Source organism: Heloderma suspectum, chromosome 15 (genome assembly GCF_057233095.1).
Source record: "Heloderma suspectum isolate Gila_16-S chromosome 15, 16-S_ref, whole genome shotgun sequence".
In the NCBI taxonomy this organism is placed as follows: Eukaryota; Metazoa; Chordata; class Lepidosauria; order Squamata; family Helodermatidae; genus Heloderma; species Heloderma suspectum.
This window is the reverse complement of record NC_139472.1, coordinates 1,069,477-1,081,184: the sequence shown is the minus strand read 5'-3', so window position 1 is coordinate 1,081,184 and position 11,708 is coordinate 1,069,477. Positions and strand designations below refer to the sequence as shown.

The window sequence follows — 11,708 nt, the reverse complement described above, 5'->3', positions numbered from 1 at the left end:
GGCCGGCGTGTCCCCTCGGCGCCTGCGGGGGAGGGGCCGCGGGGCGCGTGAGGAGGCCCGAGGCGCGGGGCCGGGCCGCCGCCGCCGCCGCCCCTTCCTGGGCGCCGCCTGTCACGAGGAGGAGGCCCGTTCGCGCCCGGCGGACTGAAGGACCGAGCCGGCCGCCGCGCGAGATCGGCCGCGCCGCTTCCGCCTCGCCTCGCCTGAGGGGGGCCCCGAGCGGGGGGGGGGAGGCGGGGCAGGGCAGGTCTGTGGGCCGGTCTCCCTCTGCCCGCCCGCGCCAGACCCTCAGGACGGAGGGCGCGCGGGGCAGGCGGGCGCGGCGGCCCCGGCCCCGGGGCAGGAGGGGCGGCGGCCCCGCGGGGGACGAGGCGGGCGCGGCGGCGGCGGCGATGGAGCCCCCCGGGCAGGTCAAGGACCGCATCCTGGAGAACATCTCGCTCTCCGTCAAGAAGGTCAGCGCCCCGGGGGCGGGCGCCTGGCGGAGGGCCCGCGCGGGGCTTCGCCTCCGGGGCAGGAGCGGGGCGGGGCGGGGCGGGGCGGGGGGGCGGCAGGCGGGCGGACGCGGTGGCGCCCCCCGCCCTCAGGCACACGCAGCGAGACCCCCGGCGGGCTTTCCCGGACCCCCTTCTCCACCCCCTCAGCCCTCTGCCCCCCCGCAGTTCACCCCTCCCCCCTCCCCCCCCACTCAGTTCTCTCCCCCCCCCGCCCGCCCCGTTCTCTTGGGATGCCGAGCGCAGTGCTGAGCATGGCACAAATACGTGTTTCCATTCATGTTGCTGCTGCTGTTTTGACACAGGGCTCATCACGCTGTCAGCCGCCTTGTGTCATCGCCACCCGCCACCCCTCGTGGCTGACAAGGGCAGCACCAGGGTGGGCTGGACCCAGATTTAGAGCAGGCCTCCTGAGATCAGTGGGGCTGAAGTTAGTCATAGGCGTTGATCTCAGAGGGTTTGCTCCAAGCATGACCAAGATTTAGTCCAGCCCCAGATTACGACTAAGGGCGCCGTCCTATGCACGTTTAGACAGAAAAAGGCCTGCAACTCCCAGCATTCAGAATGCTGGGAGTTGTAGGACTTATTTCTGTCTAAATATGCATAGGATTGCACCCTAATACTATTATCCGTGCTGGGCTGCTCTCTTAGGAAGCGAATCCCGTTAAACTTAGCAGGGCTTACTTCTGAGCAGATACGTGTAGGAACCTGTATTACTATTTCCCCACTCCCCACCCCAGTATTGTCTCTAACCATAAAAATATGCAAGACCAGTACCTGTACTCCCACCCCCCCGCTCCCCACAAGTGTGTGAGGTTTGGGGGAGTAGCAAGTAGGAGCACCCAGTCACTCTCCCCACCCCTCAGTTTCCTTTCTCCGGTTTGGGATGCTTCCTAAATAAACAAGAAAATAATAGCTAATTAGCAAATGGGAAAGGTTATTCTCTTCTTCATCCCTGCCAAAATTGTTTCCCTGTCACCCCCAAAATTGCCCCATGGCCTTCCCTAGGTTGTCTTGTCTGCCATTCTCATCCTGTCTCCTCTGTTCCCTCTTCCCTCTTCCCTTTCCACACCCATCTTCATACATTTTCCTTACTGATTTATTTGTGTGTGTGTGTGTGTGTGTGTTTGTCCGTCCTCACCACCACAAGCACAACACAGTAATACAGCTATTATTCCCCTCTTTCACACATGCTTTTTAAGGGTTTCCTTTAGGTTTATTTGTTGCCTTCTAGCATATTGCCCCCGTGCACACCCCAAAATACACCACAAGCGTGCTTCCTCCATCGCATTGGTAATAGGACTTCCCAGTCCCACAAATGTGGATAGCCAGGCCTTCCTTCCCTCCACCTGATTTCTTTCCTCTTAACAGGCACCCAGAGGATCAGACACCCCCTCCTATTGATGTCCTACCATCTACACCAGGGGTGTTGAACCTTTTTCAGCTCGAGGGCCAAATTCAATTTTGGAGAAGCTCTCAGGGGCCACATTCCATAGGTGGGTGGGGCCAAAGGCAAAAGGGGTGGGACGAAAATACTGACAATCACAGCCATATTGTAGCTTAAGGGCACAATCCTATGCATGTTTAGAGAGAAAAAGAGGCCTGGCTGGGGCATGCTGGGAGTTGTAGGCCTTTGTTCTGTCTAAATATGCATAGGATTGTACCTTAAAGTTCTTTGGTACCCAGGTGGGCTAGATTTGGCCCATGGCCCTGAGGTTCAACACCCCTGACCTACAACATCCCCCCATATAACCAGCACAGTATTTGTATGGCTACCACTGAACATCACTGCTCCCCAGTGACACCTCATCAGTGGACCCTCATGATATGACAGCCATATCCTTCCACACTATTTTTTCTCAACACTTCAGTCTTTTTTGTTGTGGCACCGGCAGGCCTCTGGATGAGGCCAGCATCCCTTTAGTGGTTACACACTGCTTCCCCCACCTGGTACCTAGTGGTCACACAGCCTGCCTTTGTCCCCACAACAACCCAGCTGCAATACTCTCTTTCTCATCACAGCTGGGCCAGTTTGCTCTTTGGGAACATAATCTGCAGTAAGTAATTCATAGTGTATCTATTTATTCATGTAGCAATTTTAGTGTGCAAAACACTAATGTCCTTGCCAACTGATGTTTCTCAAGAGGTCACCGTTGTTTCCATTTTACTAACTGCTAACCAAGGCTGAGAGGAGATGTGATTTGTCTGAAGCTACAAAATCACTCTGTAGCAGACCTTTCCCCTGCTTGAACACCTGGACACTTTGTGGAACTAACCCCCCCTCCCCCATACTAGCATTCTTAAACAAGCAGATTACCTCAGTGGGAGGCAGTTTGGTCTGTGCTGCTCATCTAGTGCTTGGGAAGATAGTCCATTGATTGATAAGTAGGAGGGTTGCCAGTGCATAATTCTCATAATTATTCCCAGAACTGCATTGGTCAACTTACCAGTCATTCTTCCCTCAATTACTTTCCTGCTTTGTGTTCTCTAACATCTTCCCTACCCTTGACTTTCTTCCCCCAGGCCCACCATGCCATATCTGCAGCCAGATGACATATTATGAAGTAGGTACCTCTTGGATAATGTATTCTGAATGTAGAACTGGGATTTTCTGCTTTGTAGATCTGTCTGCCACCCTTCGTCATGACTTGTCTCAGATATAGAGAACCTGGGACTGCCCTTGGCTACCTCGTGTTACTGGACTGGGTTGTTATCGTGGCTGCTGTAATCTATGATTCACGGCTTCTTGCTTTGAACAGATCCAGCCGTTTGGTTTGTTTATAGCCCATAGTGCTCAAGCCAGAAATTCTTGCAGCAATTCACATATTATTAACATAAAGTAGCCACAATTCTTTGCTATAATTGTTTTAGTCAAATAACAATGTACAAAGCAGAATCACTCCAAACTACACAAATTAGAAACATTCAGATTGCTGAAGAAAAGTGTGTGGGGTCTAATATTCAGGACAATATTGTCCTGAAACCTATCATTTCAGGATGCCACAGACATCCACCTTTTTTGCTTAAATGTGTTCCGTGTAGTCCTACCTTCCCAGATCTGAGAACAGTATGTTCGTTTTGACATCATCATAATGTCTCAGTTTCTATTAAAAACCAGCCTAACACAGACAGGACAATGGGTTTGTTCCCAAAGTGCACAAAATGGACATCCTAGCCTGCTGAACACCAGTAGATTAGTCATCATTTCTGCATTATCCTTTTTGACCGCTGTATGTAGATATGGGTCAACATAACAGGTAAACACAGTTTAAAAGCAGCAGCAGCAATAATACACCCTTGATAAAAGCAGGCACATTTCTTCAACCTTGCTTTCTTCTTGGCTCTTCTTCCCCCTCTCTTCACCTTCCCCACCTCCCTCTTCCTTAGTGCTTTGCATCCTCCACCCATCCTTCAGATCCTTGCTTTGCATAGGCCCGCCTGTTCCTAGGCTGTGTGTAAAGTTTTGACTCCCAGCCAAACCAGCTTCCACTTCTTGGCTGTGCCAATCATCAGCATTCCATGGCTGACCCTTCCCCCTCAACAAATGAAATATTTCACAAACTCTAGCCTATACAGAGGAAATGCAAAAATCCTGTAAGCTCCCACCCCATTTCTAGAGGAAACAGGCAGAGACCCTTATGTTTTCAGGAATTCTTATCTGACAGTTTTTTCCCATAAAATGGAACTTCCTAGCATTATCACTGTGTGATCTTAAGATGCAGCATGGCTTTGCATTTTGAGATACCAAATGCTACAAGACTCATCCTGAGAGGAAAATGTTACTGCAACTCCTTAATCCTTAATGGGTGCAACTGGATTGCATTATGCAAAAATATGAAATGAAGAAGATGTGCCACACTTGCCGGTGAGAGTTGTGCTTTGCCTTGTTATCTTTACGATCACATGCATACTGTTTATTTGTTTATTTGAAATATTTGTATCCTGCCCTATATCATTAAGATCTCAGGACAGCGTACAGATAAAATCATTTTAAACAATATAAAACAAATAATTGAAACAGCTAAAAACATATTAAACCATTAAACAAACTAATACCTATTAAAATCTGAAACAATAAAACAGGTAAAACAATGTGCTACTTTAGGGAATGCATTTAGCCCTCAAAGGCTTTGGTAAAAAGCCATGTTTTTACTTGGCGCCAAAGTGAGACCAATGTCTGCGCCAGTCAGGCCTCCAAGGGGAGGGCATTCCACAACCGGGCTGCCACAGCAGAGAAGGCCCTCTCCCATATCCCACCATAGTGTATGTCTCGCACTGGTGGGACACAGAGGAGGGCCCTTCCAACAGATCTCAGTCCTCGGGTAGGCATATATAGGGAGAGGCACTCCCTCAAATAGCGAGGTCCAAAACCATTTAGGGCTTTAAATGTCATCACCAAAACCTTGAATTCTGACCAAAAGCGTATTGGCAGCCAGTGCAATCCCTTTAAAACTGGTGTTATATTATTATTATAAGATATTCCAGTCAGCAGTCTAACTGCTGCCTTTTGCACTAGCTGCAACTTCTGAGTCGTCTTCAAGGGCAGCCCCACGTAAAGTGCATTGCAGTGGTCTAATTGGGAAGTTACCAGCATATGTACTACTGTGGCTAGGTTGTCCCTATCCAGGAAAGGCCATAGCTGGTGGATCAGCCGAAGCCGGCCCCAATCCATCTGGAAGCACCTTGACAACAATGCCGTGATTACTCGAAGCCAACATGGATTTGTCAAAAACAAGTCCTGCCAGACAAATCTGATCTCATTTTTTGATCAAGTCACCTCCCTTGTAGACCGTGGGAATGCTGTAGACATCATATACCTCGACTTCAGCAAAGCTTTCGACAAAGTGCCCCATGATATCCTGATGAGCAAACTAGCTTGATGTGGGCTAGATGAAACAACGATCCGGTGGATCCACAGTTGGCTACAGAATCGGACTCAAAGAGTGCTTATCAATGGGACCTTCTCAAGCTGGGGAGAGGAAACAAGTGGGGTACCGCAGGGCTCAGTCCTGGGCCCAGTGCTCTTCAACATTTTTATTAATGACTTGGAGGAGGAGGTGCAGGGAATGCTGATCAAATTTGCAGATGACACAAAATTGGGAGGGATAGCTAATACTTTGGAAGACAGAAACAAAATTCAAAGTGATCTGGATAGACTGGAGTGCTGGGCAGAAAACAACAGAATGGCATTTAATAGGGACAAATGCCAAGTTCTGCACCTAGGAAAAAGAAACCAAATGCACAGTTACAAGATGGGGGATACGTGGCTCAACCACACTACGAGCAAGAAGGATCTTGGAATTGTTGTCGATCACAAGCTGAATATGAGCCAACAATGTGATGTGGCTGCAAAAAAGGCAAATGCTATTTTGGGCTGCATTCATAGAAGCATCGCTTCCAAATCCTGGGAAGTACTAGTTCCCCTCTACTCAGCACTGGTTAGGCCTCATCTGGAGTACTGTGTCCAGTTCTGGGCACCACACTTTAAGAAGGATGCAGACAAACTGGAGAGGGTTCAGAGGAGGGCAACAAAGATGATCAGGGGACTGGAAACAAAGCCCTATGAAGAGAGACTGAAAGAACTGGGCATGTTTAGCCTTGAGAAGAGAAGACTGAGGGGAGATATGATAGCGCTCTTCAAGTACTTGAAAGGTTGTCACAGAGAAGAAGGCCAGGATCTCTTCTTGATCATCCCAGAGTGCAGGACACGGAATAATGGGCTCAAGTTACAGGAAGCCAGATTCCGGCTGAACATCAGGAAAAACTTCCTGAGTGTCAGAGCAATACGACAATGGAACCAATTACCTGAGGAGGTGGTGGGCTCCTCCACACTGGAGGCCTTCAAGACGAGGTTGGACAGCCATCTGTCAGGGATGCTCTGACTTGGATTCCTGCATTGAGCAGGGGGTTGGACTCGATGGCCTTATAGGCCACTTCCAACCCTACTATTCTATGATTCTATGATTCTATAAGTACTCTGGGCCACAGAGTCCACCTGGGGCTCCAGTGACAGGGATGGATCTAGGAGTACTCCCAAGCTATGCACCTGCTCCTTCGTGGGGAGCGCAGCCCTGTCCAGGACAGGTCGCTTACCCACTTCCCAGACTCTGGAACCACCAATCTATAGAGCTTCTATCTTGTCAGGATTTAGCTTCAGTTTACTGGCCCTCATCCAGCACATTATAGCCTCCAGGAACTTGTCTAGCACCTTCACCACCTCAGCCGACTCCAATGACAAGGAGAAATAGAGCTGAGTATCATCACTGTACTGGTGACACCCCACCCCAAAACTCCTAATGACCTCTCCCAATGGCTTCATATAGATATTGAACAGCATGGGGGATAGAATAGAACCCTGTGGCACCCCACAGCTTAATAGCTATGGGGTAGAACAGGAGTCCCCCAATACCACTCTGGAATCTGCCCTGCAGATAGCAGAATCACTGTGGCACAGTGTCCCCAACTAGCATCCTGCAGAGTCGATCCAGTAAGACACCATGATCAATGGTGTCAAAAGCTGCCGAGAGATCCAGGAAGATCAACAGGGTAGCACTTCCCCTGTCTTTCACCCACAGTAGGTTGTCAGTCAGAGCAACTAAGGCTGTTTCAGTGCTATACCATGGCCTGAAACCAGACTGAAATGGGTCCAGTTTCTTCCAGAAACATCTGAAGCTGCCTGGCCACCACACATTCAAGCATCTTGCCTCAAAAGAGAATATTAACAATGGGGTGATAGTTTTCACATACCTCTGAGTCAGGAGATGGATGTTGAAGTCCCCCAGAACCACTGTCCTAGTGTTCTCCAGCACCACCTCCAAGACCATCTCAGCAAGTTCAGGCAGGGAGACTGCTGGGTAGTGGGGTGGGCGGTACACCAGCAGCATATCTGTTCTGTCTCTTTGGCCCAACACAAGGTATAGACCCTCAAAACTGGTGCTAGGATGGATGTGTTTCCTCATGAGGGAGATGGGATCCTTAGGGATGACAGCAACTCCTCCCCCCTGGCCCTCCAATCTAGGTTGATGCTGCACTGAGTACCCAGGTGAACAAAGCTGAGACAGATTCACTCCACCCAGCTCATCCATGCAGGTCTCAGTAATGCACACCAGGTCAGCCCCTTCATCCACAATCAAGTCATGGATAGTAGTTGTTTTATTATGGACTGACCTACGTTCTTGTGGGTTTCCCCAAAGTATCCTGGGAATTGTAGTTTCATAGAAACGGTCTTAGAATTGTGTCACTCGGGGCCATTGCTGCCAGACAGTATAAGACTATCTCACAAATGTGTTCATTTAAGTTTTCAGTCATATTCCCAGGGCGCTTTAAATAAACTGCCTTGAAGCTAGTTTAACAGTTCAGTGTAAGATGTACATTAGTGGGCCAAGGAGCATGATGTGGGGTTCAAAAAGCCTTACAAATTGATAACACATAAATTGCTTATTTACATTTTTGTATATAGTCCATCAACAGTGGTGATGGTGGTTAACAATACAAATGTTAAAACCATAACACATTTAAAACAATTTTTAAAAACTCTAATAACGTAAAAGTAATAAAACCAAGCACAATACAAGACCAAAATAAATAAAACCACCAGCAGCAAACATTGAAGCAGCAGAGCTAAAAGCACAAAAAGATCTGAAAATTAAACTCCCTGGGGGAATGGAGAGGTCTTCCTTCACCTGGCGCTTGAAAAGATGATAATGTGGGCACTGGGTGAGTCTGTCTGTGCAAACCCCCTGTTCTCTGCTCAGATGCCAAATCCATAATTGCAAATGACTCGTGATTACATTGCACTTGCTTATTCTGTTCCCAAAGTCCAGTTTTTATCCACCCGGCACGCACCCCCCAAAAGGGCTCTGTATTGGTTGGATGGGTATGGGGCAGAGGTGAGGAGATGAAAAGGAAAAGGTAGCAAAGTTGATTGACTGATTGATTTGATTTGATTTGTGCCCACCTTTCTACCAAAACTGGCACTCAAAGTGGCTAAAATTAATAAATGAGTCAGAATCCACGGCTGAGGCTGAGTTGAAGATGGCTTAGCTTCCATGCCGTGACCATTCTGCTCAGCCCATGTTGCGGCTTCTAAGCCTTCTTCATTTACCAACTTTTTGCCAACTTGATAAAGCAGATTTTGTACAGGTACCAAATTGCATGGCCTGTACCAGGTGCTGTGTTTAGGCATCAATTAGCAGGTGCATGAAAGGCCCATGATGCAGCCTGCGTATGAATAGCAAGACAGATGCTGAGCACTGTGGGAGCCCTGGGCCTAGAAATCCTCCCCTGTGCAGGAGGGGAGGCCATTGCTGGGGGATCGGGAAGTGGGCTCTGGTCATTCCTTGCTTGCCTCCAGCCTGGCATACTGCCAGAAAAGGAGCATCCAGAGAGCAGGAAGAGGGTTTGATCAGTGAGCCACAGGCCTGTCTACCAGCACAAAAAAGAAAACCAGCAAAATGAAACAGGGAAAAACCCTTTTCCAGCTTCTGTGAGATCATCAGAGTTTTTTTCAGCTGCAACATAGGAAGCCTGCAAACGTCCCTTCTCTCCCTCTCAAGGAGCTTCGTATCTGCACAAAAGCAATTTGCGGAAGACCACCATCACCATCATGCCAGTTGCCAAATGGAGTCGCTTTCCTCGGTGGTGGGCTCAGTGACAAGGCCTCAGGCACCATCAGCCTGCCTGTGTGTCCTGCAGGGGTTTCCAAAGGATCCCTCCCCTGGCGGCTGGGAATATGTGATCTCCATGTCCCCCCCCTTGAGAAGCATTTGTGCCTCTCTTGAAGCAGTCCTAGGCTCAGCCCTGGCCTTGGGCTGCTCTGCTCTTGAGCTGCCTTTCTGGCCTGGCCCATGTTCTGATCCTGCCTAGCAAGCTTACTTGGCGAGTGCCAGCTTGAAGGAGACTGCTGCCCAGCACTGGCCTGGTGTTGAGGAATCCACCGCACAGCTGACTGGATTTTGCCAATAAAGGGGTCAGGTCCACACCATACTGGGCGGGGGCTGCAATAGCCGCTGAAAATGGGCAGCTGCCTTATACAGAGTCAGACCGTTGGTCCCTCTAGCCCAGTAGTTTCCACTTTGACTGTCAGCAGCATGCCAGGGTCTCAGGCAGAGAGAGGTCTTTTGCTCTTACATGATACCCTCTAACCGGAGATGCTGGGGTTAGAACTAGGGCAGCCTTCGTCAACCTGGTGCCCTCCAGATATGTTGGGCTACAACTCCAAGCATGGCTTAGCCAGCAAGCTGGGAGTTGTAATCCAACACATCTGGAGGGCATCAGGTTGGGGAAGGTTGGACGGGGGCCTTCTGCATGCAAAGCATGTGTTCTGCCATTAAGCCACAGTCTCTCTGCACAGGGTCTACCTAACATGAGCCCTGTCCTCCTGGTCTAGGCAGTTGTGTGACCCAGCAGAGACCAGGTAAGTGTCATTAAGAAGACGCCTCCGTGCCCCACACTCCAGGTGCAGTTTTAATAACAAACCCAGGATCTCTGCTAGCCTTGCATGGGAGAATTTTCCACCAGCAATAAGGATCAGTCAGGCTCTGAGATGAATAAAACCTGCCTCAACCAGGAGCCTGTTTACGATGCTGTTGTCCCACAGTTGATGAACTCAGGCGATCACATGGATGCTTCTTGGACATGGGCACTGTATGTTTTGCCCATCAAAAGGTTTTATATATAGCCCCATGACTCAAGCCAGCATTCCCAAAGGTGCAGATTGTGCCCCATCGTCTTCTGCATCTGTTTTTCTTAGGGCGGTGGCAGCACCAGAATCGATCAGTCAGTCAAGGTGCCCCCCACATGGAACAGCTGCCCAGGCAGCATTGAAACAAGTGGACATATTTATCGGGGAGGGAGAACCTTGGCCTTCCTGCTTGTTGGGATTGCTCAGCCCCGCAAGCGCATGCGCGCACCCCGTCAAATGCCCTGGGAAGCTTTTGAATGGATGGTCATGTGACCAGTTCTGCTGATGAGAATGTGGCGTGGTGCCCCACAATGCTGTTGGCCATCCACATCCCTTTGGCAGTTGGACACTTGGTATTCCAGTCTCCCCTCTTCCAGGCAGTAGCATCTCACCTGGGATACTTTGCCATTTCAGGCTCTGAAAATGCAGGATGGGGAAGGAATTCCCGAAGTCAGTTGGGAAAGGTGGCAGACAAATGTAACAACCTTGTTCAGGTTCCTCTCCTGCCATCTCCCAAGGTCTCTGGGGAGATTATGATATGCCTGGCTCTCTTCTTGTCCTCTGAGTCACCCAGCAAGTAGGAGAGATCTGCCCTGCGACCTCCTGAGAGCTTCCTAGCTGAGGAGAGATTTGATCTTGGATCTCCCAGCCTCTGTGCCATGTTGGGAACTAATTGTTGCAGTGCTGTGTGTTGCAGCAACGTCCCAATAATTGTATTGGATTTGTTTATGATCCTGGTGTGGTGATGTTGGTGTCTCCAAATACTCTCCTCCCCGCTGCCCCTGTTGTCACCATCAGAGCTGGTTAGGTCTCGTCCCCCAGCCTTGCTTCTGTTGCACTGGCTGCCTGTAACAAAGAGCAGGGAGCAAAGCATCCAAGACCCCCACCCCCCTTGAAATTCTGCAAGTGGGCATCGGGAGCAGCTTTTCCATGGCACTCCCACAGTACCAGCAGTGGGTGGCTGAAGCCTTGAGTGGGTGCACTTGAGGGCACCTCCCTTGGCTCATGATGCACATGGAGTTGCAAAATGAGCGCTTGGGCTTAGTGTTGTGCCTCTTCTGCCCCAGGAGCCTCATCCAGCTGAGACAGCGCATTGTGCATTGCTTGGGTGCCCCTCCCTCTTTCCCTAGCCAAAACTCTCTGAGGGTGTGGCTGGGAATCCTGCCCTGGCGAGGAGCATTCAAACACAGTGCTGGAGGTGGGGGCAAGTGGCCCATCCCCAGCTGTCACCAAAAGGGTTTCTGAAGAACCACCTTGACCTGAGGTGATGGGAGAAGAAGCAGAGACAGCTTCTTCTGGACTCTGGGTTGGCTTTACTGTTGGTTGTATAATTTTCACTGTTGTCTAGTAGAACTGCCTTCTACCAGGTCAGACTCTTGGTCCATGTAGCCCTGTGTCACCTGCTTTGACTGGCAGCAGCTGTCCAGGCTTTGCATGCAGAAGGTCCCAGGTTCAATCCATGGCTGCATCTCCAGGTAGGGCTAGGAAAGAATCCTGTCTGAAACCTTGGAGAGCTGCTCCTTGTCAGTGCT

At 50.0% G+C, this 11,708-nt stretch overlaps 1 protein-coding gene across 2 annotated transcripts in view; it reads left to right on the top strand.

The window, feature by feature from the left end:
* Positions 1 to 11,708, top strand: part of PLEKHM2 (pleckstrin homology and RUN domain containing M2) — a 32,040-nt gene continuing 20,332 nt past the window's right edge. The window contains exon 1 of one of the 2 annotated variants that reach the window (XM_084822395.1): positions 1 to 455. In XM_084822395.1, the coding sequence (XP_084678521.1) occupies positions 393 to 455 (63 nt within the window). In that variant the 5' untranslated portion in view covers positions 1 to 392. The remainder of the gene's footprint in view (positions 456 to 11,708) is intronic. The other variant, XM_084822394.1, reaches the window with a different exon arrangement.